The 27902-nt window shown below is 44.9% G+C and overlaps 2 protein-coding genes and 1 long non-coding RNA gene across 6 annotated transcripts; 2 read left to right on the forward strand and 1 right to left on the reverse strand.

Annotated features, from left to right (window-relative positions):
- Positions 1 to 1150: 1150 nt before the first annotated feature.
- On the forward strand, positions 1151 to 21743 carry dbn1 (drebrin 1). 4 transcript variants are annotated; one of them, XM_049742772.1, is made up of 15 exons: positions 1151 to 1386; positions 15837 to 15892; positions 15968 to 16080; positions 16394 to 16468; positions 16924 to 17067; positions 17201 to 17281; positions 17346 to 17497; positions 17584 to 17641; positions 17749 to 17805; positions 17902 to 18022; positions 18552 to 18677; positions 18831 to 18953; positions 19020 to 19459; positions 19522 to 19621; positions 19796 to 21743. In XM_049742772.1, exons 1-15 carry the CDS (start codon positions 1166 to 1168, stop codon positions 19849 to 19851), a joined length of 1923 nt encoding a protein of 640 aa, XP_049598729.1. In that variant the 5' UTR covers positions 1151 to 1165; the 3' UTR covers positions 19852 to 21743. The 4 variants fall into 4 exon arrangements, with proteins under 4 accessions (XP_049598729.1, XP_049598730.1, XP_049598732.1 ...); XM_049742773.1 differs by having other exon boundaries at positions 1178 to 1386; positions 17204 to 17281; positions 17908 to 18022; XM_049742775.1 differs by lacking the exon at positions 18552 to 18677 and having other exon boundaries at positions 1178 to 1386.
- Positions 21744 to 22598: 855 nt separating this feature from the next.
- On the forward strand, positions 22599 to 25443 carry LOC125982452 (uncharacterized). The gene is made up of 2 exons (XR_007486391.1): positions 22599 to 22731; positions 24399 to 25443. It is a non-coding gene; the product is annotated as an uncharacterized lncRNA (long non-coding RNA).
- Positions 22875 to 24816, reverse strand: LOC125982381 (proline-rich protein 7). The gene is made up of 2 exons (XM_049742923.2): positions 24468 to 24816; positions 22875 to 23681 (listed from the first exon to the last, which is right to left on the reverse strand). Exons 1-2 carry the CDS (start codon positions 24814 to 24816, stop codon positions 23161 to 23163), a joined length of 870 nt encoding a protein of 289 aa, XP_049598880.1. The 3' UTR covers positions 22875 to 23160.
- Positions 25444 to 27902: the final 2459 nt, after the last annotated feature.

Genomic DNA, 27902 nt, shown 5'->3' on the forward strand with positions numbered 1-27902 from the left:
AGCTCTGACCTCAATCTGAGGATTTACAAGCGCTCTCGGTGACCATTTGCCGGATTAAACTCTTCCATATTTCTAAGTGTTATTTATTTCTTCGGCAAACCAAGTGCACGCTAATCTGGACCCTGTTCTAATTTGTTCTGTCCGTCACGCTCGGTAGGGAACGGAAAGGTAGCAGTTTTGTGTTAACTCGCTCGGGACCAGAATAGGCCCAATTACCCCAAGAAGGCCGAGATGCTTTTGTATGATATTAATCTAACTGGCTGTGACACCCCTAACAATGGCGTTAGCCCACTCTTGTTCTCAGTAGCTAAATTCACATTCCCAAGCCAATCTTGAATGTGTACACGCTAATTAATAGCATTCCAAAGCTAATCCGATGCATTCTCATTCCAGCAGTGCTTGGATCCAAGCATGCTGTTTGCACATTTCTCCAACTATTATGCTGAATAATCTAGTCTGCCACTAATTGAGTTTAATTTAAAAAGAATGCAACTTTTCTGATTTGAATACATCTCTGAACGTGTTAATCGAGGTCCCCCCCCCCCTCGCTTCATCTCCCTTTATACAGCGCCCTCACTGATGAAGGTATGCGGGCTTGGAGCCAACCCCCGCGAGGTCTATGGGAGGAAAACATCCCCCGTGTAGGGTTGGACACTGTGAGGCAAGCAGGTTACCATGACAACCGGCCCACCACCACCGCCACAGGCCAATGTGCGAAGCCTCTCGAATAAATGTTTCCGGGAATTGAAGGGGGGGGGCCCAATTTCGAGTTCATAAGGACCTTGCACAAAAGAACTTTTTTTTAGTCCCTTAAAGGCTTTGAATGTGTTTATTATCAAAATGTTAATCCGCTGTCTATCATTTGAAATAATTCCAGTCTGACTCACAGGCATATATTCTTTATCCTCTGCAAAAGACAATTAAGATTATTGCAGTTTAGTTGTGACAGTCTACTTATGTATGCATATCATACTTTCTTTTATTTCATTATTACTTTAGCACGCATTTATAATAAATGTTAATTATACCCGTTTTTCCCTCGAATAACTGTAGTTTACAATTTTAGTTCGTTTTTTTTTATTATTTAACGGGTGGCACTAGGACCCAGCAGCAGGTCGTCCCTCCCTGTTGTTGAACCCTGCGGCGCTAGGACCTCTCGGCCACCATGACGTTTCCTTTGTCTCTACCACTCATGGCTTCCTCCTCCTCCTCTTCATCCTCTCCCTCCTTCTCCTCCTCCTCCTCACTCATTCCGCGTCTTTCCTCCATCAGCAGCGGCCTGGATGCTCCGCTGGGCTCGAATATGGCTGTGAATCTCGCAAAGAACAGACTGGCCCTGCTCACCGCCTACCAGGACGTCATCGACGAGAGCACCGACACCGACTGGTAAGTCACCACCGGGTCCCGGCTAGGGCCCACGCCGCTCACCTCGCACCTTTGCCGGCTTCAGTCTATGCGAAGGATGCTGGTGTCTGGTGGTTCTCTTTTTTTCCTCTTTTATGGAGGATGCGCCGGACATCCATAGCCGAGCCTGTAGCTTTGATTTAGGCGATTGAAATGTGTGCGAACTAGTGAAAGTGTGAGTTTTAGGAGCTTTGCAGAGTGTGCGTAAAAAGCTTTTGTTTGCAGCTATGTTTGCGTTGCAGCCAGATGGAAGCAATTTGTGACTTTTTTACACAATGTCAGTCTGTGTGTGCGTGTGTGCTTGAGATATTGATGAGCTCCTGCATCCCCAAAATGAGGGCGAGCAAGGAAAGGGGCGAGGCCAGGGTGGGAGTGGGTTGGGGAGGAGGGGGAAGTAAAGAGAGCATCCATCCTCACCCTTGTGGCCTTCAGTGTACTAACATGGCCAACTTTGTGCGTGGAAGAGAAGATTAACAACAAAAAATACACATATTTAAAGTCACAAAGGCCTTAAGAGGTCATGTTTGATGGTATGCTTCTGATGATATTTTGTCAACATACAATTGTGACAATTGGGTTAGTTTTAACTTCAGGGACAAACAATTTTCATGGAATTTTAATTAGCAAAAATGTACAATTTAATGCTTGGGATTTTTTTGACCAAAATCTCAGAATCCCCCCTGAAATTATTGCTTCAAATCAAAATGGCACACTTCCTTTTCAATGTCAAATTAGTTACGTTAAATTAGCACTATTTTTAGCATTAGCGCCGTTATCTTCTTCTCGGGATTGTTAATTGGACAACAATGCTCTTGACTGCCACCTTAAGGGCTGGAGCGGAACAACATGTCGAAAGTAACTCCCTGGCTTCCATCCACTTGTTTATTCCGTTTGCGAGAGAAAATCGACACATCCAATTGATTTCATCCTTGCCAATATCTGGAAAGAAGAACATAAAATAAAAGTTGGTTCAATCGCTTCACCAAATAGATTATCTACACCGTTAATGGGTCTTTTTTGTGCAATCCTTCCAAATCAATCAACATGCAAGCACTGTTCCAGTTAGATGGATTGAAGCCACCATTTTTCATGTGCGTGATTAAATCAGCGGTGACAGTTTGATGTTGACAAATCAATATTTGATGCCAGTGTAGCAAAATTGCTGAGGGACATTTTTTTGGAATTATTTTTTAATTATGCCATCTAAGTTTCATAATCAATTAGAGGCTTGGCCATGAAAAAAAAGGGGGTGAGGTCCCGTTCAATTGTCCCTCGCTTGGGATTGTGACTAGTTTGTTTATTCCCTCCAGCAGCGAGTGATTTGTGAATAATTTATTCCTTCAGAAGGCCTGATGGTGCTTGTAACATTAGCGAAGGTCATATTTGCGTTTTCAGCAGAGTTGTAGTTAACGTGTAAGCTGCTCGTCCTTGATCGTGACCCCGGTCGAGTAGAGCAAATGATGTTTCTCGTTGATTTTTGGAGAGCGAAACTGTAAATAGAGCCTTTTAACTGCTGGCAGCATAACCCGGCTTGTGTAACGACGTAGCCCGGATTGCATATTTTGGTTGGAGTCGATCACAAGATGGGGAAATGAGAATCGGACACATCTGCTTCTGGCTCCCTCCGGTCTGGAAATAAGAGGGCGTCTTCTTCATTAATCAATCGACGTCGTCATAAATTCGGGAGGGCTTGGTTGTTGTTGTAGCGAATACACAAAAAAATAAAGAGCATTCGAAAGGGAAGTACTAAACACTTTGGTTATACTTTAAAATGGAAACTGTGCTGTTTTGAAAGTAAATTTAACTGCACAGTTTCCTCTTATGAGTTTTTACGCCAACAAAAATCCACTTGAGCCATCCTGAAGTGAACTCAAAGACTTCAAAATGGAAACTCAATAAAATCGTCCCTGATACTTTTTGGATCTAACAGATAAAAAAAAAAAATCACTATTTTAGGGGCTGGATATTTAAGATTCTTGATCAATCAGTCGTCATCACAGCTATGACGATCATGAACAGCTCTGCTCGGTTGTTGTTCACGATCAATACTCATTAGTTTGTGTCCTTCCTTTCCGATCGTTCTGACAGCCTTGACTCATTATTGGCTTGCATTGAAAGGGGGGAATTTTTTTTTCCTAGCTTAGAGCTTCATCTAGCTTCATCTTAGCCCTAAAGTAATTAAAAGAGTTGTAGACACCCAAAAAAAAAAAAAATCTTTCATATTTAAGCTCAAATATTTGTGTTTTAAAAGCCATGTCGGCGTGACGGCAATGACGCCCGGGGCTTCGGGCCTGCCCCCGTTTTTCACACTTGATGAGATTTGAACAAAAGCAGAGACTTGCAAACACGGCTGACCCCAAACAACACGGAACACCTCCCCGTCGCTCCCCCCCCACCGCCGCCCTAGTAATGATACACTCATCAATGACGACAAGGAAGCAAGTACGTCATCAATGTTGTTATCACAGCTGATTGGAGATGGGTAACCCGGTTAGGTGATTTAAAAACAATTTTTTACGTCTTCAAAAATTATTTTTTGTCCCCAGCCACCACCGTTAGGGATCAAAACTCTTTCGTAACGTGTTTGCTCCGAGCATACAACTAGCAGGCATTAACCTTGTTACGCAAGAGGGCGAAATGGCAGCAATAAACAACTTTGATGATGGAAATGTCACTTCCTGTTTTTTTTTGCATCATTATTTTGTGGCCTGATTAGAATCAGGAAGTGTTGCCCAGTTTCCTTTATTTCGTAGCCCCTGAAGCTTCTCTTGTTAAGATTAGATGTTTTATAGCTTATATAAAATATTTTAGAAGCTTGCTAGCTCCCTCAGCTAGCCTGCTAGCTGTTGTTAGCATTCATCCTCCTTCTGCCATGTGATGGTTCTTCCTTCTCCACATCTTCATTTGTCGTGGCTGCTCAATGTCAAAATCCCGCCTAGGTCTTCTCTTCACCCAAACTGCCCCGAAGCTAGAAGAAAAAACCCTCCTCGGCAAACCGCAAATGTCAGACATCAGAGAAGGTTTAGAAAAAAAAAGCTCAGAGAGCGAGCGAGTCAAGGTTATCCGATATCAAACCATCCGTAGACGGTCTGGAATGTCCTCACAGGCCACCCTTCCCCCTCCAGCTGATGATTATGAGATGAAGAAAACAATCATTAGTCAGCAAAAACAGACTTAACGACTCCCTGTCTTCTCTTCAGTGTGACAATCAATGATAATCAATAACTTGTGCTTCCCAAGCAGCTGGGGTCAAATCACAAGGAGATGTTGCTTCACTTTGACCAGCTGGTTCTTTTAGTCTTTTAGTCCCTCTGGACTTCACTTTTGGATCATCCACAAACCCTGAATGGGGTCCAAACGTCCGTTAAACATCAGGCAAACATATCGTCTTTTGATATCGTGTCTTGTCGACTCACTGTGGGAATTTTTTTTGTTCCTTTCGATCAGGCAAGACATTCCGAGTGTCAAGAGGCCCGCAAAAACTCAAGGCCACGACCAAACAAAGAACTGAAAGAAGCAGGAAAAGACTCGGGTCTTCTCAAGTGTTGAATGCTCACTTTTTTTTCTCTTGTGACGGATTTGAGCAATCACAAAATGGCTTCCCAAAAAAAGTACTGATTTGCTGAATCGTCCGATTTTTACAACCAGCTCCGGTTTCAAACTATTTTTAGATGCTCTTTGTTGTCCCTCCCGTCCTGCTTTCTCTTTTTTGCGTGCTTGAAAATAGCAAAACTACGAGCGCTTTCAAGTGCGTGAAGATGTCGAACTACTTCCATAACCCAGACTTGCGGTTGCTTCTAAGGTTGGAAGTTCAAACCTCCGATGAACAAAGATTGTCGATCCAGATCAAGTCAACTTTTGTTATCGTCTCGGCTAACATCTGCGCTCTTCTCGTTACTAAATATTACAGAAGCTCTAATGCATAACAGACGTCTCTTTGTGCTCGACTCCTTTTGCTCCAGGCAATGAAGACTAGACCGTGATATTCTCTGGACAGGCCCGCGATCTCTATCTTCCTACATTTTTTTTTTTTTTTCCCCCTCGGTCTCGAGAGACTCTTTGGTTTCTTTTGTCTGCGAGACAGAAACCTTCATCTCGGCGATTTGTGGTGGATTATTCGAAAGTGTTTCTCCGCTGAACTAAACACGACAAACTGACCTACATTTCCAATTTATATTTTAATATAAATTGTATTTACTCCAGCGGTCTTTTCGGTTTATTTGTAACCTTTCTCACAGCCGCACATTGATTGTCACCGAACGAACCTCCCAAGCGGCGGAAGACGACGAGTGATTTATTTGGTGTGTAGGATGGAGTTGTGCAGCTCCAGACCCCCCCGTTCATGAAAATGAGATTAACAGACATTGATGGGAGAGAATGTGGGCGGAGAAAGGAATCGGATTCATCGGGAGCGACTAATATTCAAACGGGGACTGTGTTTCATTTTGAAAAGCAATCGTGAATGTTAAAGAGGGGTGAGCATACTTTTCTAATTGGATTCCGCGTTAATACCGCCGCCATCGTCAGAAACGCTCTCATCAGATTCCGACCCTGCATTCCATTTCCGTGCGGTCACTCAGGAATGAAGAAGTGTACAAACGCGCGGTCGACTGCTAGCAAGCGTCGCTCTTGACTGTGCAAAGTAAAAGATAAATATGATAATTTTGTCCGAAACCAACCCGCTGTTTTTTTGTTGATTTAACGACTGGGGGGTTGCGCAATAGTCCTCGCTACGCTCTGTGATTTTTACTGCATTTTGAAAGGGCAGCCATCTTTCCTTTGTCATCCTCAGTCTGTTAGCTAGCATGCTGGCATGTGCAGAGTATCTGACAGAAATACATTTAATGAACAATACGGAAAATAAATACCCCGCTTAAGCTAAACTAGCAGCTTCCTGTCTCCACTTGTATCCTTGTCACCCAGCCGAATGATGCTCTCCAAACAAACCGGCTCAGTGGGGCTTTCCTTCAGCTGGACTTTTTAATTCCAGCGTTTATGTCAGTGTCGCGTGCCCCCCCCCCCCCCTCCCTCGTCTATCTGCCGCCATCAATCCCATAAGCCCCCCGGCAGGCGCGTTGGCACCAAAGCAGCTGAGCGCAGCTTGACTCCTCAAACTTGGAGCGTTGTCCATTAGGAGCCACTCGGCGAGCTGCGCCCACGTCAAAACACAATACGAAGAGACAATCTGTCTGATTTGAACCTCCTGCAGTGGCTCCGGAAAAAAGCTCAACAATTACGGTTTTAAGCTCAAAATATTGCTTCTCCCACACATACAAAGCTATTAGACAAGTCGTAGTGCTACTTTCCTATTGGCTGGTGTTTTGGCGCCACCTTGTGGCCTCTTTGGAAAACTACACAAAAATGTGTGAAATTGCAAAGTCGCTTTGTTTCATGCTCGGTAGATTTTTCCGCATGTAAACAATGTGGGGCACATACGCGTCAACTCGCCCGTTAAGCCCCGCCCACTTTGTTTGCACATCCGTCCAGCTGATCCCCGCATCTCCGGCGGCATCGGGACACTTTTGACTTTGTTACGATCGAGCAGCTGCAACAAAATATGTTTGTAAAAAAATAGTGTCATTTTATTTTTCAAATGTAATGCATGTCTAAATATTTAATTATGTAATTGGTTTTTAAGGAAGGGGAGGGGGGGAGGCAACTAAATGATAGCAGGCCTACAGGATTCTTGATTATGTAAATGCTCAGTGGGAGAATGACAAAGTCCTACTTTGCCCACGCCCGCTCTCGCTCCATTCTGCACAAGCATACAAAAAAATTCCAACGAAGGAATCGGTTATGCTCTGAAATGTTCAAATCAGCAATCAAATGCAATCAATTAAGTGGTACTCATTGCATACGCATTTTATGATCACCCCCTCTTGGTAGATTTTCACATTACCTAATTTAGCTTCTAGGAAGAAACTACTATTAAATTAAAAAAAAAAAAAGTGTCAGCAAGACCTAAGTAGTCGAGTCGTTTTTCCGCTGTTGTTATTTCGAGACTGCGGGATGGAATCTCTCCGAGGATGGAGCCGAGCGAACCGAGTAAACGCGTTCCGGGTCTCAGGTGGACATAAAAAAAAAGGATGAAATGGATTTGTGGGCTGCGTGTTCTCCGCCGGCACCTGTGTGTTTGATGGTGGGAGCCTTTGAAGGCTTTGCCCGTCCCTCGATGCGTTCAGCTTCAGGCGGACGGACTACAAGACGATTTTTTTTTTCCAACGCCGCTGTAATGTTAGCCATCTTGCCTCTAGCCAGATGGGACGCTAATAATGCCAAGGCAGCTGCGGCCTTTGTGTTTGATGAGAAGATAATCGGGAATCGGACGATCAATCGGTAAAAAGAAAACTGGGAAAAAGAAATCATCCCGCCCCCCCCCTCCCTGCCATGTAGTGGAGTTTAACTGGGATTTGGATGGCACGCGTGTGTCTGCGGAGCAAAGGATTTGGCTAAACATGTTTGACCCCAGCAGGGGTGAAAGCTCGGGTTGGGCCCCCCCAAGAGGACTAGAGACTCCCCCGTCACTCCTCATTTAATCTCCACTGAAGTTGTCACGATACTAAACCAACCCGAATCGTAACCCCGTGGAAGAACAAAACGACGGACATGAAGACGGATGCTTCGTTTCGGACGTGTTGAGATAAAAGCGCCAGAGCGCAAAAGAACAAACGCTGCTGGAGAATTGCTATTTCGGGGCGTTTCATAATAAGAAGTAAAAGATCAGCAGTCCTGCCGCGTAAGCTCTCCCACCTCCTGCCGTCCTTGGATTGTCTTCCCGTCGACTCACCGTTTTGTTTACCATCCGTATTCTGCCGCTTTGAAACGAATCTAAATAAACGTAATGACGCAACGATCCACTTTTGCTAAATACTCCGAGAGCCAAATTAACGAATAAGCCAAACAACAGATTGCAGCTTGGCCTGACGTTTGCTGAGTTCAGCACTCTGTCGCTTTGCAGTGAAGTGTGTGTTTCGAGATGGGGGAGGGGGGGGGGGGGAGGCCCACTGGGGCATTGTGGGTAGTTTCCACACAGGTTTCACTCGCTCTGCCTGGATACAAGCTGCTTTGTCATTTTCATTAAATTTTATTTGAAATGAATATGTCTCTGGATATCTCTTGTGCCCCGAAGCTCCTCGCGATCTGTTTGCTTCCGACAATCAGCCTCGAGGCTATTTGAGCACCATCACGGCTCAATGTGGACCACAAAAGAGCTGCTTATAAATATTTCAAATTGGATCAATTCTTTCTTTGGTTTCCTTGACTGGAATAAGAAGATGCATCCGTAAATGGTGACATGAGAAGAAATCACAGATTGAAACGTTCTTTCTCTTTTTTTTTTTTTTTTTTTTACGCTTGACACGTCCATCTTGGACCATCTGGGTCCAACCAACTGCTCCTGTCGCTCTTCTCCGTATGCCTGACACATGAGTCTGCTAACAGACATAAGCCAAGACAGAATGAAAGAACACCTCGTCAAATTTTATATATATTTAAATTTGCAATTCTATTTTGATGTGATGAAGCAAAAAGTCAAGAAATTTTGGAAAATAATTCTGAGAAGCGGCAGTTAGAGCCAAAACAAGAGCAATCTGTCCTTGACCACAAACGCAAACAATCACGATCCCGAGGTGGTCCGTGATTGGTTGAAAACGAGGAAGTGAGAGACGAGATGACAAAACATGCAGCCCGAGTGAAAATTCAATCTCCGAACTTCAGAACCGGCTGTGCAGGGCAGAATGCCGGAGCGACAGCGGCCTAAATCATTTATGGAAGCGAATACATCGACTATTGTCGGCCGTAATTGAGTTGGAATGAGCTCGGGAACGAACGCCAACCGGTGCGATGATGTCACTGCCGGCTGCGACTCACTCGCTCGCTCATCATCGGGCCCGGATGCCGCCTGAGCCTAACCGAGCTTGCCTCCGAAGAGAAGCGTCACGCCGAGTCGAGAAAAGAAACAAAAGCGCCGATTAAATCAATGTCAGGGGCCGTTTCATTGTCAAACGACACCGATTCGATTGTCTCTGGAAATAGAAATGATTCACTGCTGCTCCTCTCGGTCGTTTAAGTGCTCTGATCTTCTCGCTTTGTCGGCCCGCAAGCTGCCGTATCCTCGACGCAGAGAGATTAGAATTTTTTTTTTTTAGATTGGCAGAGTTTGTGTGTTACGCAAAATAAGGCTATTATGTAAAGCATGAAGCCGTAGATTTGATCCCACCGGAACCTTCACAGCGATATCAATCTCGGTCACATGACTCGGTCGGTCCATCCTGGTGTGGATTTCAGGAGCCAGCTCACCCTTTGCTCTCTCAGTATAAATCAGTCGCTCCAAAATGGCGGTAAATAATAAAGAAGGTGAAGCAGCGCTATCTGTCACTTTGCATAAGAAGCTATAAATAACCACGGTGGGCCCAGAATCATCCCGCGAGACGGCACCTGTAACTGAGCTAGTTTGAAACGCAAGATCTTCACTTTTTTGTTGCAATCGTTATTTTTATCCATACAGTCAAGCGACGCTTTGAGCGCCACTCCAGATGATTCGGTGGCGTGTCAGACGAGCAGGTAAACGAGTGACGCTGGCACTCACGTCTATTTCTGGCGAACACCCACACGGAGCTGAAAAAATTACCGGATCAGCTAACGATTATCCTAGCTTCTACTTTTGTATTTTCCGTCAATCTGGCTGTTTTCCATTAATTGATACCGCGACAGACTTCTCGTGTGTGGGTCAGAAAATCGTAATTATCCTTGTGTGTGTTGATTTCCCATTTAAAATAATTGGTTATAAAAGAAATCAGATTATCCGCATTCAAAGGATGTCAGGGAATTAACGAGCGGGCGGAACATCTGTTTATCTGGTTCTTCTTCTGCTCCTCCTTTTTGTTTCCAGTCAGACCAAGTCAACAACATGTTTTATTCATGCTGCTAGAGGCTCCTCACTTGATTTATGTTCAAGGACACAGCTCCGTCCATCCGTCCGTTCGTTCGTCTCGCCCGGTCAGCCGACTCTATCGTCCTCGTAACGCTTCCTGTTTTCACCGCAATCGGAGAACGTTATCGATTGAACGAGATGATTTGTTGTCGCTCTGAAGTTTGGCTTTCTGAAGCGCTGGTGGATTTGTTTTTTTAGGAAACACAAACAGTGGAGTCGACTGAGCATTTACAAATCCTAAACAAAGTGAGCCGATGTTTGCATGTGAGTCATGACTTGAGTTGTTCCTCAAAGCCAGCTGACTTTTTTTTTTAGCCTGTTTTAACACTCCATGTTGATACTTCATCACATTACGAGATGCTTTGAAGTCAAGAAAAAAATGTGACTCAATTATCGCATCTTAAGTGCTTTTCCACCCGTTTCTTCATCTTTGATTTACCGTAGCGACAAATTGTTGCCACTAGAGGGCGTGTCGGACATTGACGTGTGTGCATACAGTTGCTAAACTTCTGAGATTGACCGTCGTGACTTTAGGAGATGTTTATTGCGAGCTTAATTTACCCAGACTACTCTATGGCACGAAAAACGAGGGGGGGGGGGTGTTTTGTTGTAGCGCCTGTTGTTGGTCGCCAGCAGCTTTTCTCGCTATCAACAATCCCGATAGAAAGATAAACAGGGTCTGGCTCTGCAGGGAAAACACCATGTTGAGGACCTCATGTGGTGTCTTGGCATGGAGCTGCGGCAACCTCATTTGCTGATGCTCTACATTGAGTCAAACAAGCTTATTTTGCTATTAGGCTGCAATTTACCCGATTGGACTAGAGGGGATAAAAAAGGGGGCGGGGCTAAGGGCGGACAACCTGGGAGAAAATAGTTTTTATTTATCATGGTTTCACTTGTCTGGCATCCGAAAGATTTGTTATTTACTGAAATGTACACCCCGCTAAGATATTCGTGTAACAAGGTAACACGTTATTGAAATTTTGGCGATTTTGGCGATCGGTGACTGGAGTGGGCGTGTCCACGTGTGATTGACAGCTCGAGGGCCAGGAGGCGCATCTCATCATCTGTTTGGGCATCCTCCCACTTGGAAGGCCTTTCTCTCTCACACATTTTTTCTTTCTTTTTTTTTTTTGAGTGGTGGAAGTAATTTCATTTCGATCGCTGCCAGCGCCGCTGCAAGATCCCTGACGAGCATCATAATGCTTCATGGCAGCCGCATGAAGTGAAATCGCGTGAATTGGATGAAATGATTTCGTTCCATTTGGCGCGGCCATTCCATCCTTTTCTTCCTCACGTCATTTCTTCGCCGTAGCAAAATGATAGCTCATTATTTGACACGAAAGCATCAAGTGGGATGGGGGATTTTTTTTTTACTGCCTGTATGAAATTTAAAAATGCTCAGATGTGTTTTTTTTAATTCTCTTTATCCCGATTGAAGTCAATTTAACAAATTTGTCGTTTCCTCTTTTCTCTTACATGTCTCTTCTTTACCATCTGATCTTATCAGGTAAGAAAATGCTTTTTATTTAAAATATTATCACAAACAAGCTCACACTTGACCTCCATTTTGATCACATGGCGCTAAACGTAACCCTATTCAACGCTATCAACCTCGGGGATGTATTTTCTCCCCGAGAAGCCTCGCCAATGTCGATATATGGGGGCGCCGCTTAAAGGTCCAGCGCTTAGTCCTGCTGGGAACACTGGGAGTAGACGCCTTTAACGACAAATCGATGCGACGGGGGACACGGAGCTTGCAAAGGTCGCGGCAAAGTGCAAGCCGAGCCGGACGATAAACTTGATAACGCCGATAAAAAAAAAAACGAGCTGGACTGCAGTCACAATCAAACGTGGAAATAGATTGTTATTTTATTGTTGTGACCAATCTGTGACATTTGCTTTAATAGATAAATAAGACCATAAATGAAGGCCTCCATTTTTTAATCAACAAAACAAAACAGGGTGCAGCTGCAATCATTGATAAGAATATGTTTGCTAACCAAAACAGCAGCAAAAAAAATGTGTAGAAATAAAAGAACGGAACAGCGGGAACGCAATTTCTATCTGAGCGTGGGCAGGACAAGATGAAAAAAAACTAGAGTAGCGAGCAGGCGAGAGGGAAAAGGCCTCGCTGGCTCGCTGCCTACGCCGACCCGGCCTATCAAACGAAATGGCGGCTCACAAAAGCCACTCTGTGTGAGTCCTTGTTTTGTTTTTTAAGAGCAGCTCCCCTCGCGCGACACCGACGGACGTCTCTGTCGGAGGCGACTTGACGCCCGCCGCCGAGTCTCAAATGAAAACTATTCGGCCCACACATGAGCCACTTTTTTGTTGCCGCCCGATTAAACATGAACACAAAAACACCTGCTGGTTCGTCTAAAACATCTCAAAATAGAAAAAGCGACGGCGTCTATCGCCCCAGAACATCGGGTCCCGCTCAAACACTCGCGTCGCCCCAGTCCAAACATTCTCGGCGGCCTCGCTGTTGTTTACACTCGCTCGCATGGCAACGGCCCAACTATTGTGCGGGTCAGCGCTCGGACGCCATTAGCTCCGTGAGCGGAGGATTCGCAGGAAGTCCACCATGAGCTCAATACCGCACAAAGGGACGCTATGAAGGCCGTTTGCAGTCACGAACATTGCGGGAATTTCCTAAATTGTACTCCTAAAATATAATTAGTTGTGATTTTACTTGATCTGGAGGGTATTTGAAATATTTCTGGAATGAAGGACTTGCTTTTTCACTCCCTCAAGGGAGGGACGCACTCTCGCCAACCGAGACCTTTTGCACGAAAAGGTCGGGAAAAAAATTTGCCTTCGTAAACCCGCTCATATCCTGAATAGAACCTTTTTTTTTTTTGTAGTTCCAACTTCTGTTTTACGTGTGCTGCTTTCATTTCACTTTTTGGTCCACGCGAGATGCGTCACATGGTTATTGCGACACCGCTCTCGCCGTTTCAACTTCCGTTCGATCTCGAATCAGAGTTTTAAGATTTAATCTCGTCCTTCACAGCAATCTGAGATCATAATTGCCTTTCTAACTCCTCTACAGCAACGAGCTAAGTGTCTCTTCGCCTCTTTTGTGAGCGCCGACATGTTGCTGACCCAGACAATCTAAACGAACCACAGCTAAAAAACATCGATGGAAAAATCTTGCTCAATTCGCCGCCTCAGCTGCTGCCGCCGATTCTGCTGGTGGTTTGGCCGCGATCGGATTCCCATCTGGTCAATTCATTTTTTAGCCCCGCAAACATCTGCGTGACGTTGTCGCGGGGGGAAAAGCTAAAGTAGCGCCAGTGGTGCTGATGTTTTATGGCGAGAACAAATACATCCTCTTAGCTCAATGCTAACAAGTAATGCAAATTGCAATAGACAGGCTAACAAATAGCCACCCTGTTTAAAACGGATATGCGTAGAGAGACAATATATATATATTTTTTTACTCCCGACTCTTTTTTCAAGTCCAGACTGTAATTTGAAAGAAAATTGCTTTCACTTGAGTGTGAGTGTGTCTACTTGTGGGTCGCTTCCCTTGTCTTACTCATCACCAATGAATTCCCCCTCCTTCACGTCTGTGTGTTCACTCCATTGCTTGTGCATGAAGTCACCGCTATGTTTTTTTTTTTGTGCAATAAATAACACAATCCTGTCTCCACTTTTCTCTTACTCAGATTTTTCCCCCCCCCAGCTGTTTGAGCATAACTCCCTAAGCGGGCTGCATGCTTTTGCCATTGAAGGAGACATTTTTTTTTTTTTTTTTTGGTGGACTGGTTCTCGCCATCTCACCAGCAAATGTATGCATAACACAGTTGGGGGGGGGGGGGGGGGGGGGAGTAAAGACAATGAAAGCACGGCCATTCACCGCATGTGAATTCATTAAATCCGACTTGAAACTCTTGTCTTGAGTTTCTTTGGGTAGAGGTTGTCATGGTAACAGAAGCAAGACTTTGCTCTTTAATGTTCACATCAATTGCACAACCTGATTGAATCATAATTAAATCATATTGCGTTGTTCAAATGCCTGTTCAAATCAAGCTGAACTCTTCCCATTCGTCATAAATATAAATATGATGACATTTTTTTGCTCATCTCCACCAAATAATGAGATTAAATGTAATCAAATGTCAGTCAAATGTTGCAAGACTTTTAATTGGGTTGCTCAATCCCAAAGCTTTTCAGTCTTAATGAATTGAACTAACAGTTTCAATACTTTTGACGGCTCACTCAACTCGGTGAAAAGATCTCTGTCGCCCTCTAGTGGCATTTTGCTGCATATGTCTAAACTCAGACTTCCACGTTAGTAGGCCACAATAAAAGAAACGAAAATATACCCCCCCCCCCAAAAAAAACTAAATTTATATTACCTATATATTACCTGGATATTGATGCAAATATTCAATTTTTATTCCAAGTCATTATTTTAATTTTACAAATACATCAGGGACCATCTGTTCCATAAGCAGCCTCTTTCCAAACTATAAATGCGTTTTTCTTTTCCACTATCCTCGTCCTATCTTTAACGCCACCGCTAGCCTCCGGTCACAAACTGCTGTTGCCTACATTACAGCGAGGGGTGGGTGTGGGGGATGCACCCGGTTACCATGGCGACACTCCCAAGTGGCCTGTCTTTTTTTTTTTTCCACGCTGCTAATGGGAAATAAAGACCCGGAATTGAGGTGCTTGGACAAAACTATAAAAGGAGAGAAATGTGAGGAAAATTCCACAAGCTCGTGATTAATCTGATTAGTTCTTTGCAATCACTTACCACCACTTATTCTTCTTTTTTTTTTTGTCTTCATCAGTACTCTTTTGAAATTCGTCCAGTACCATGATTTGACAGTCTCAAGATTTTTCTTGGAGCAGTTTCTGGGTCACGGGAGTTGTGTATGAATAATAAACAGCTGTCTGCTTTTTGCAAAGAATTATTTATAAGGCACCGTCTCATTATTAACCTGCGTCTCATCTCGTCCCTCTTTTGTTTTTTCTTTTTCCGGCGATATAAAGAGAAATGTGCGATATGTTGATTAGCTGATTGCTGACAAATGAGTGTTGGTCTTCACGTGTCCAGTTTTGCTTCTCTCGGCAAAAATCAGACAGTTCCAGCTCTGCCGTGACCTTTACGAGAACAAGCACGATAGAAATTGGATGGAATATCATCCAAAACTGAAATTTATGATGTCTGGAGCACATTTTTGTTAGCACATTACAGATAGGATGGGGCTGGTAAATGATGACAAGAAGGACGTTGGTTTTTTTTTTTTTCCCCCGAGCTGGGTGACTAAGCAGAAAGAGAATCAGGGAGAGAGGGAGGGAGGTCAGCACAAAGTCAGACAAGCGCCGCAGGCTAAAATAGCGTAAGGTCAGCCAGACCGGCTGCTAATTGCATCCCCACGAGGCACACGCGCGTCTAACACAAAATGTTGTTGCTAACCAAAACAGCAGCACCTAATATTGTCTATAAATAAAACCCTAATGTGATCTTGTGTTTTATTTCCAGGGCCTTGTACACGTACGAAGATGACAGCAACGACTTGACGCTGGCTTCATCAGGAGGTCATCATTTCCGTTTGATCCGCCGCTTCCGTTTTAGATGACGTTTATTGACGACGATTTTTCTTTGCACTGCAGGGGGCGGCCTGGCAGAGATCACGCTGACTTTTGATCACGCCCGGGTGATGTACGGCTTCTGCAGCCTGAAGGAGCCCAACGCTGCCCTGCCGCGATATATCCTCATTAATTGGGTAAGTTTAAAAAAACACAAAAAAAGAAACACACATAGGCTCCAAAAAATTTGTTTTTAAAAACACAGAAAATCTTTCAATTCAGAAAACCAAACTATAGAAGCTATGCTAACAGTTAGCAAGATAGACACTTCTATTAGGATAATCCAGATCTTCCAACCAGAGCTAAAGCTAACATGCTAACAGTTGGAATAAATAACGCTTTGTGTCATTACGTTTTATCACCGTGACGCAACACACGAGCTTCTCAGGAACACTCTCTTCACCGAGTCAGCGCCATTCTTATTATTGAGTTTTATGACTTGACTTCCAGGTGGGAGATGATGTTCCCGATGCCAGGAAGTGCGCCTGTGCTAGCCACGTGGCCACCATCGCAGACTTCTTCCAGGTAATCTTCATCAAGATCCGATGACATATTCGATTTACATCGGTTTCTCGAAATTGAGCGGACATGTCTAGCATGACAACATGCACCAAAAAAGAATCCATGCTGCAAATTAAACAGGAAGTGGCAGCCATTTTGGTTGGAGGCGGCCATTTTGGGCAAGTTGGGACATTTTCCTGTGCACGTCATGACTAAAAAAAGGTTTCTACATTTATGATGGAATATTCTATTTGGGAATCAAGCGTGTTAAACGTGGTAGGATGATCAAAGAGGAGCGTGTGAGCTCGCATGACTAATACTGTCACTCTTTTAAGTGATATATATGCGAGCTACACCTGGCGGACGGCCTATTTTTAGGATTTGCCGAGCCGTTCAAAGGAGTAAAAGATTAAAGCGGCGGTGAACGGGATTGTCCACGTTTATGTCACCACTGAGTATTTTTTGCGCTCTTTCTTCAGGGTGTGGCCGTGATCATCAACGCCAGCAGTCTGGACGACATCGACCCGTCCGCCATCGGACAGCGTCTCACCAACGGGACGACGGTGGCGGCCAGTCCCGTCCTGAGCCGTCTGAAAACCAGAGAGGAGGAGCTAGCAGACGTGGTATTACATAATCGAGGCTGATACGATTAACGCCGATTACAATACGATTTAAAGTTGCGCTATTAGGATCAGGCTTTTTTTGTCATCTTTCACACAAATGTTTTTTCTTTCTGTTCTTTCTTCCCCCCGGGAGAAGGGCGCGGTATACCAAAAGACCAACGCGGAGGTGGAGATGAAGAAAATCAATCGAGAAGAATTCTGGGAGCAGGCCAAGGTTGGTGGAGCGAACCCTAAAAAACAATCATACACTTGGCGAGACGTGGATTTTTGATGGCCAGCGCGAGGAGGAGCTGAGGAAGGAGGAGGAGAGGAAGAAGCTGGCCGAGGAGCGTCAGCGTTTCGAGGAGGAACGGATGGAGCTGGAGCGGAAAGAGCAGGAGAACCGAGAGAGGAGGTACCGCGAGCGAGAGAGGCAGATCGAAGAGCACAGGTGGACCGCATTCTCTCAGGGCTTAGTTTAAAATTAAAATAAAAAAAGACATCATCATAATTTCATATTGTGCTTTGTGTATTTAGGAAGAAGCTACAAGAAGAAGAGGAGGCCAAAGACAGGTTGCAGACTCAGACCACCTTAGTAAGTGGCTGTTGCTATGACAACGGGACAACAGCATTCTCCAGAGTGGAATTCATTTTGAATAAAAGTCAAATTAACTACAAAGAATGGAATTGTGATTTCCGCAGCCTGCAGAGCTGAGCATCGATGACCTCAGCCTGGATAAGAAGGAGTCTGAAGTGGAGGTATGCTCAAACTTTCCTTTTGTCACAATTTTTTTTTTATATATAATCATGCCAAACATGCAATTAAAAACAAAACTTGTCGCATCCCTCTTACATGTTCAGGAGGCGAAAGCCATCATAGCTCAGCGGTCAGGAAACCCCCGCGAGTTCTTCAAGCAGAAGGAACGAGCCATGACCATCAGCGTCGACACCTCACCCGTCAGCATCCACCGAGCCGGTAAGTGCGAACGCTCTCCAGACTTTGCAAATATCAAAATAATAAATCTTCCACCTCGCCATTATGTCAACGAACTTTTCGGAAATCGGAAGTCTGTTGGCTCCGTTGTGAAATAAGCCCTGCCTCCCTCAGTGTTTCTATGGCAACTGCAAGTTGTCATGCGGCCAATTTTATTTTTTTTTTACTTGACACTGCGCTTTACGCTTGCTGGAAGGTTTGGATTTTTCTTTTTCTGCTATTTATTGACACGAAAAGAAGAGGAAGAAGCGGCCGCATTTCATTTTCTTGCATGCACTGTGGGCGTGTGCCAGCTCACTAACCTCCTCCTCCTCTTTTCTCTTTCTTTTCCCTCCATTTAACCCCAACCATCTTTTTACTCACTTCACGATGACCCCCCCCCCTCCCCCCTATTTCGTGTTTCTCCCTTGGTTACGTTGCTTACGTCTTTATGTCGGCTGCGTGTGGGCGTGGCTGCGTGTCGCACTCCCCCCCGTGGCCCAAACCCGCCTCCCCCCACCCCCCTCGTTAGGCCGCTTGGACAGCCCCTTCTTGAGACAGCAGCACAGTCCCAGCAGCCCCACTTCGACTCCCCCGCCCAGGGGTGTGTCACCCCTGCGCACCAGCGCGCCACACGCACGGACGCACCGCGCCGCCGGTAGGTACAGCGAGTTTTCCCGGACGCAAGACGGAGGAGGAGCCAATTGAGAAATCCGATAGAGTGTTTCTTTCATTTCTTACCTGTGAGTGTCTTCCGCACCTTTTTTGACTTTTGTAGCACTTTACCGTGGTGTGCTATTGTGCCCCCTAGGGGACAACGACGAGCAAGCCAGCGGGGAGCGCAATGTGGCCGCCGTCTCGCCCATCCCTAAAATCGTCACCACGCCCATCAAGGAGGACGCTAAAATGGAGAACGACTTCGCATTCGACTGGGGTGGGTAACGGAAATATTTTGTCGAATCAGCAGAAGGCGGATAAGCCAATGGTGTTTGTCGATCAGAGCCAAAGCAGGAGCAGAAAGCTCCGATCCAGGAGTCCAGCACCGCCAAGCCGGTACAGAGCGTGGCCCCCCGGGCCCGTGAGCCCGCCGCCTTCTCCGCGTGGGATTCGACTACAGATGACCTGGCGGACGTGTGGGACGCCGCCCCCCCGGCCGAGCCCTCCCGCGCCTCTTCCAATCTGGTAGACCTGATGGACGACCCGCCTCCCGGGGATCTCGTAGACGGCGCCGGCGGCGTTCGCTCGCAGCCGCTCCTCAGCTTCGACGACGTGATAGACGGCGGCCTGTGCTCGGCGGCCGACGACGACCCGACCAGCCTGGTGGACGTCGACGCCGCCGAGCAGATGACACTCAGCTATCAGCACGCGCTGCAGCACGCCACCGGTGACGGTCAGACGCTCATGACCAATGGCGAGATGCTGATGAAGGAAGCAACTCAGGTATGTTACACTCCTTGATATTTCACGATTAATAATTAATACCCTCAATTGTGTTCTCATAGGCAAGTGAAGGCTACTTCAGCCAATCGCAGGAGGAGGAATTCGGCCAATCAGAGCAGGGCTCGGCAAAACCCGCACCTGTCTTTTATAACAAGCCACCAGGTTAGTCTGCAATGCACCTTTTCTCAAAAATCCCTTTCTCCCCCAGTCTAGTGTGGTGTTGTAGTGCCACCTAGTGGTTCAGGAAGTCATTCCACTAATATTCTTTTTTATTTCTTCTTTTCTTTTTTTGCTAAATAAATCCAAACACTGACTCTTGCTCTTTGGTATTTGTAGAGATTGACATCACGTGCTGGGACGCCGACCCCGTGGCGGACGACGACGACGACTAGCCGGCCGGCAAATCGGAGGCCAAAAGGCTGAAAATGAGGAAGTGCGCTTCATAAAAAGAAACCCATTTTTCTATGAAAAAAAATACAAGAAAAAAATGTAACAAACGAAAAGGTCTGGAACGAAATCGTGTGTATCTTTTTTTTTTCTTTTTTTTTTGGAGCAAAATAACAGTAGCCGAGCAAGCGGGTGTTTCGCTATAAGACTTTTTTCTGTGTGTTTATTTATTTCTTTTTTCTTTTTTTTTTTTTTTGCTATGCAGATGTAATAACCAGGATGTTATTTAGATAGCTCAGTGCTATGTAAAGCTATTTGAGCATTTATTCACTATCCAGTTTAAGGTCCACATACTAGTACACCTTTTTCTCACTAGCAAAGACGACTGAATTGTACTTGTATCGTTTTTTGTTTTTTTTTCCACTACTTTCAATTTCTCAGTGTGTAATTAAACCTGCGCTATGCTCACAAAAGTGACTCGAAGGCATTTCTGCTTACTAGTTGGATAATTGCAGGTGAGACACTTACTAGTGGAGACAAAGAGTGGACTAGTAGGTGGACCTCGAGAAAATCAAGGATGCGCTCTTTGTTGAACTTAGTGTTTGACAACTGCCTGCTACTAGTGCATCTAGTAAGATGATCAAATTTTACTAGTTAACATCTAGAGCTTGACGATAATATTTGAGCATTTATTCAATATTGAATAAATGCTCTTCAGCTGCCTTTCTTCTCATTTTGTCCGAGTTGCTTGTATTTAGTCAGCCTGGAGGCTAAATATTTATTTATCTATCGCATGGAAAGCAAAATATCTTTTTTTTTTTATTATTTTGCGGCTATAAGCGTTTCAATTTCGGTGCATTTTTCTCTTTTAGCAGCGTCGGACTCAATTGTGAAGTTTTCCCCTTTTTTTTATGTATTTACAGATAAAAAAAAAAAAAGCATCCTGATGATTATACTGTAGATATTTTTCCAGGTTTTTAGAAGTTTTTTTTTTTTTTTTAATAGCAATGTTGCACAGTAACAGAAATCGTTTGGACATGTTGATTTGGATTTGATCAAACCGTTAAATGGGTTGAAAATTCAAAGACAACCAAATATCAAAAACAAAATGTGCTACAATTGACACTTTTGAAATATTAGCAACAACATTGTTTTAGTCTCTCTTTTTTTGCTGTATAAAAACTGTAGAAAATTTAAACTAGGCAATAACAAGAATATTAATGTTAATACTCCATGTGTGTGCGTGACATCATCGGGCTCCTTGTGACGCTCACGTCGACATCAGTTCATAAGTATGCAACTTTTACTTTGCTGTTTTAGTTCATTGTTACGTTTTTTTGAACTGATTTTTAATCTTACAAAAGATTTGTAAAGTTGTTATGCGAGGAAAAAATCCTAAAATCACAAGGAATATAAATTGGAATTACAACTTTATCATAGAATACTTTCATGTAATATTCAATTTTAGGACTTTTTCCCTTACAAAAATAAAAACATGATTTTGACTTTACAATTTTAGTGTATTCAAATCTGGTCGTGAAAAGAAATGTTTAATTTATTTGGGTCTTCTGGGCAATGAGAGGAGTTCAAATAATAATATTAATGCCATTAAATTAGAATTAAAATTGAAATTGCTTCTCTTTTCCTCTGAGGATGCCTTTAATCTCTCTCTCTCACACACACACACACACACACACACACACACTTTACTCCAACTTTGAAAGGTTGGAGCTGCTGGTAGTTTTCATGATATCACGGACGGACAGCTGTTTGAATAATCAACTTAACATGTTAAGCAACCTACAATAGACGTCATGTGTTTTTCATTTGTCACAATCTGTTCTCAAAAAAATGTCCACCCGTGCATTCAAATTAAAATTGTTTTCTAAAGGTGCAACCGGTCTGTTTTGATTGATTTTATTTAGACGAGTGTTTTGCACGACATGTATAATCATAGTATGTACTATAAAGTATTCTGTGTACATACTGTATACTTCTATATGCTTGTTGTATGTATATATACTGTGTGTGTGTATAATTGTCATGACAACGGCATAGTGCGGCAGAAAATGTGTTCCGCTGGTAAACGAGGCCATCGAGCTGGTTGCTAGGCAACGCATCCCCTTATTGAAAAATTGGATTATTGTGTAATAAAACTCGTATGAGAATGTGTTTGAACTCATAATGTCCTGCTGAAGCAGAATCTGGCTGCAAGATGATATGAGATTATTTTTTTTTATATGTCAGAAATGTTTTTTTTAAAAAGGGAGGCAGGAAATCTTTTTACTGACTTTAGAAATTACCTTTTTTACTGTCCTCTGTTGATGATGGACTTTGAGAAGATGGAAGTGACGTGACAGTACCGACCAGGCCGAGTCCTTCAACGTCGTCTGATGGAGACCACGTAGTTCCCTTCGGGTACCATGGCAACGGCAGCTTGGCACAATAGAGACGTTCTGGATGAAATAGCCTCTTTTGAGTCAATTAGCGTCCTCCGTGACTGGAGAGTGTGCTTCAGCTTGGAGGGGGGTTCTCAAACTGTGGTCTGGGGAACCCTCAGGGGTCGCAGGTAAGATGGAGCCTATCCAAATCTTATTTTGAAAATCACTTTCAGACTATATGGCCTTTTAATGTTCCCACCGGAAGCGGAAATAGTTTTTTTTTTTTTACTGCTATTAACGCAACAGGTCGCGGCCGCTTGTGCTCTCAACTACTGCAAGAATTGGAAAGTTTTTATGATCGAATATGGACAAAATAAATGGTTGTTCTAAATTGTTTGCAAGTTTAGCAAGGATGCATCGCTGCACGTATTTGGACGGGGATTGCCACGAGGAACGTCGCGTTGGAATCAGCTGATTGTCATTCACACACCTGACGAGTGACAGGTAAGGATGCTGTGATTCATTTTATCATTGAATTGCTTTTGATGGCTTTGTGGAATTGTGTGATGAAATAAGGTGACTCATTGAAAAGCTAATTGTTGGCGTAGAGGTTTTTTTTTTTGGTGTTCCGACCGGAAATGCTTAACTTGTGCAGCATTTGGAAGTTTAATGATCACAAATGTGAATGTGGACAAAATTACATTCAATCGCCAACGAACTATGTTGAACTCAGAGGAGGAGACCTTAATATAGAAATTAATAGTTTTAGTTTAAAAAAGAAAAAAAAAAGTGTATTATCGCCATCTTGTGGCATCCATAAGCAAATACAAACTTTAATTGCACATTTTTGCTTTTTATGGCATGGCAGGGTTTGGCCCCTAAATTGTCACTTGTGAGGGGTCCCCGGACCCAAAAGGTTTGAGAACCCCAATCCTAGACGGCGGTGCTGCGCCCCAATAGGGGGAACGCTGCTGGGAGACCGCAACTGTGCTCCAGTCCTCGTGTCCCATGCCCCCCGATCCCCCCAGAGAACCCGACCTGTAGTCCCCGCCCTCGCCTTCCATCGCCTCCAGTCCTGGGTTCGCGACGGGGCATTGTTGCCGTGGCGACGCCCGGTGGCACCGGGCCGTACGGGTTGAACGGCTTCAGGTCCACATTGGCGAGGAGGTGGCCCAGCGTGTCCCAACGTTGTGATGAAGGCAAACGGATGAGGGAGGAGTAACCCCGTTCGGGGAACACGCAAGACCTCGCCGACCTCTGCGGAGGGGTCTTGCGTGTCTCTGCGCTCGGGTCCTGGTGGTCCCGAAGAGAGGAGGGCGTGGCCCGAAGCGGTGCGAGTTTGGAGTAGCCACTACCCCCTCGTGGTTCTACCAGGACTTCGGCGTATGGCGGCGGAGGGTCCTCCATCAGGACCGCCTCCTCGTAACAGGGCGGGTTCTCGAGCAGATCTGCTTCTGAAACAGACAAGCGAATAAAACCACTAAACTTGAGTCAACCTAGTTCATAATTAGCTTGTATTCCTGACAAGGCACTTTAGGGTTTTCGAAATCCTGCAGACTCATGATTCCATTAGTCGTTTCCATGAGTCAACTCATTAGCAGCATTCCCACGTGTTGTGATTTACCTCGAAAATCTCCGGCAAGTGAGAAGACAAAGACACGAATAACACGCGATAGAAATCAGCACTCTGCGCCCACGCACGCACCTCAGCATCGCGGTGCGCTCTTTGTTGCTGGCATCCGCCCGCCGCCGTATTTATATCGGGCGTTTGAATTCAAGGCGAGCATCTGTTTTGTTGAGCTGTTGCCACGGACGCGCTGGATATTGTCGTATTTATGGATGCGCCTCCGTTCCGCCCGGGCAAAACAACAAGATCTTAGTGTTGGTGATCAAGTGCATGTGATGATGTCATTTCGCACACACAGAAAAATCGAAATCATTAAAAGGTCAGCCAGGAATGTGTCCGGAATGGTTGTAAAAAGTCTTGTTGGCTCCGGCTCAGCTGCTTCTTCCTTTTCAGTCGTCGTGCTGCCTGGTTACTGAAACCTCTTCATCAGTCGTGCTCCGACGCCATAGCGGACATCTTTCTTCTTTTTTTGTTTTTCTTATTTACTTGCACCACTGGTTGCAGCTGATGCTATTTTTTTTCCCTTCAAATTTCTTTCCTGCAGTTTTGTAGTAGCGCAAAAGTGGATTTTGAAAATCTACTGGATTTGAATCACCAAATTCCAACCACTTACCCGGCATGCTAACCCAGTTTGCTTCCGGCAAGGGGTGAGAGACCTGAAGCGGAACAGGTGGTGGCGAGAAAGCCGGCGGGTCCCGCGGTATGGGTTGCCGGGGCGGCGACGGCACCGGCGGTATCGTTGCCAGGGGCGACTGCGGAAGAGGTACCGAAACCGGGACGGCGGGACATCCCTCCGTCTCCACCGTCCGGAGGCGGCGCTCCCTCAGGCGAGCCTCGTCACGCCGCTTGAGGCGACGCTGCAGGACGCTGCAGAAACAGCAAAGCATGACCACCAAGGCCCACACCAACCAGAAGCCGGCGAAACAGGCCAGGAAGGTGGACGTGCCCCGGGACATCACCATGGCGGGGCTGGACGATTGAACGCTGGGACGCCTTAAATGACATCCATGAATGTCAATGAAGTTCAGGAAGCCTCAAACCAGGCCAAGCTCCACAGGCTTGAAAGTCACATCTTGTCTTCTATACGACACTTGACACCCATTGTCTTTCGAGTCTAACGGTTGCGAGGCGGTGAGGGAATCCATTCTTCAGGCATTCATCCACTTGATGGCGGCGGCGCCGACCCGAGTCGGTCGGGGTGCCAAATTCTTCCGCTTCGGACCCCGGCGGGATGCTCCGGCCTCACGCGGCTCTACAGAAAAACACACAAGATGGTCGTAGGAAAAGGAAAAAACGACGGATTTCTCTCTACACCTTTTGTTTCCATGGCAACGCAATATCAAAACAAAAGCAAGGTTGTTGTTTTTTTTTAACACTCAGTTTGATTTATTTGCTGGATTTTCAGAGAAGGCAAGTTGGAAATATAAAGTCCTGCAGGTTTAATGGAAACCACCATCTTTACTCAAGATGGCATAAATAATGTGGAAAAAAAAAAAAGGAAGGAACCTAAGCAGAATCGTGTAGGAGCTGCTATTATGCAAGTGTTGACTTGAAGAAGGTGTACCTAATAAATTGACATTTGAGCAGAATTTCCTTAATTACCCCTACTCAACTACGGCAGTCACATTAGCGAGTAAAACCAAGAAGACATTCTACCTCGACAAAATGCAGATTATTAAACGCATTAAAAATACATCCCTATATTTTATAAGATTAATTACAACAGTTACTTTTAATTAACGTGCAAGTTTTGAAACGAAACGGTGAGAAAAAGTAATTAATGCAAAGGTTCAGCATTGCGGAGGTAAATTACAAATACACAGTGTCAATCCAAAAAATTATTACATTTATATAATAAATTTTAATTTACGCGATTCTTATGAACGCAATAAGGTTAAATAAATAAAATGGTATTTTTTTTAGATTCGGCAGGTAAACGCACCTTGTTTCGTGCAGCTTCCTCCGCGGTTATCTTGGCGTCGTGCTGCGCTCGCTCGAAGCTGCAAATGAGGAGGCGCGCACGAGCGAGCTCACCTCTTCTCTCTCTCTCCACCGCTCCTCCTCCAACGAGGACCTCCTTCCTCTGCCCACGTTCTCGCTCTGCTTCGTGACGCCGTCTTTCCGTGCCGACGACGGGAATACTGATGGGGTTGATTGGGGGGGGGGGGGGGGGGGGCACATTTGGGGCTGTATCAACCCCCCCCCCCCTCCCCAACAGTTGGAGCTTGCTATTTTAGTCCTATTATGATTATTATCCACAGCACAGATGGCCACTTAATGAGAGCATTTACCTTGGTAGGTGCTGCTAGTTTGGTTAGCAACTGCTCTGATTGCCTTTATGTGGGGGGGATTCTTGATATTTCCTCGAGCCTTTGTTCAGATTTTTTTCCCCCTCTCCCCATGAAAACTAGTTAAAGGTGTAACCAACGTATGACGCACACACACGCGCTCAACACCATTGACGGCCCTTTGCTAACATTGTTGCCATGCTGAACACTGACGCCCGTTGTCCTGCCGTCATAAAGATCAGTCTGTTCATCCGTCTGCACAGACGCACAGGCGGGACAGTAAAAATCCCATTCTCGCATTTTTTCCACTCAGAATGTCCATATAAGCAGACAAAAATTTTCCAGGGTCACATGACCAAAATGAAATTCTTCCATTCGGGCAGTCATCTAAAACTTAAGCACAAATAAATAGCGATCCATGTACGTTTATGCTAAAAATAGTTAGCGGTGAAGCACCTTAACGCCACTAGCATCGTTAGCGCTCGCCCCCGCCATCTTGTGACCGATGCGTGAGCATTGCTCACTCTCGCTGAGACTGCTCATGCTGACCTCAAGCCGCTTAGTCACTTACTTTGAGTCATTTTCTCTCTTTGGACTTTTTTTGTATATCATGTTTGATGCCAGGAAGTGTCTGTTACTCCATTGTCAAGGATGGGCAAAGATCCAAAGCCACTTTCAAGTGATGTCGTCTCGTCATACTGTCTGAAAAACACCGTCACGCCTGATGTTCTTAATATAGACATCTTTTGTCTTGTCGTGGGTTAGACTTTGATTGACAGGCGAGTAGGTGGAACATGTCGTACACGTCCAACGACCTTTGAACTTTACAAACCCCCTAAGCTATGTCCCTCGGTGATTAGCGAAGCCAAGGCCGGCCTTCCCCGAATCCCTTCCCGCACTCGGTGGGTCGGAACACGATGTTGGACGGGCATGAAATCAAAACACGCGTGCGTCTCTTTGTAATGCTTTCATCGAGATGCCTCCGTTACTTTGTTGCCGTGGCAACAACAGGAGAGGATGAAAGGGAGGAGGAGGATGATACCAACACGTTTGCTTGAGTCGCTTTCCAGTTAGGTAATGGTTTAATAAATATTATCCTGATTACTATAACACAAAATTTCATAATATATTGATTTAAATACATGTATGATTACACATTCAATTGAATTATTGCGAATATTTTGTATAGGTATATAAATAAACGACAGTTTCACGCGTCTAAAAATGTCAACTCAAGCATCAAAATATACAAGAAGCTTTTCTACCGCCGTCAGTGCTGCTCAGATTTTCCTAGTGAATCAAAAAGCGTGTCAAACCCCGCTGAGGCCTGAAAGCCTCTCGCTTCATTTGCACACTCAAACCTCCTGCGGTGTAATTGCTGCTCATTTTGGCGTCCGCGCGCGTCGGTGCCGCCGTGATGAGGCCCAGCAGGGCGTCTCGTCCCGATTGTAAATGATCTGCAGCGAAAGCCTTCTTAACGTTTAACTGCTACCGGATATGTGTTGAACTTGAGGGGATCTGGGATTTCATTTGGCCCGGTATAAAAAAAAAAAAAAATGAACGAGAGCCGGAACTTCATTCTGCCGATCCGCAATAAGCATTTGAACATTTGTCCAACACACTGTCGCCCTCTAGTGGCTGCACGCCATACGACCAGTGGAAGAAGCACTAACGCAAGAAACTTAGATTTTTTTAAAGCATTTTAATAAGTTAAAATAGGTTTTAGAAAGTCTAAATGTGCTTAAAGCAGGATGGGGAAG

This window comes from Syngnathus scovelli, chromosome 15 (genome assembly GCF_024217435.2).
Source record: "Syngnathus scovelli strain Florida chromosome 15, RoL_Ssco_1.2, whole genome shotgun sequence".
Taxonomy (NCBI): domain Eukaryota; kingdom Metazoa; phylum Chordata; class Actinopteri; order Syngnathiformes; family Syngnathidae; genus Syngnathus; species Syngnathus scovelli.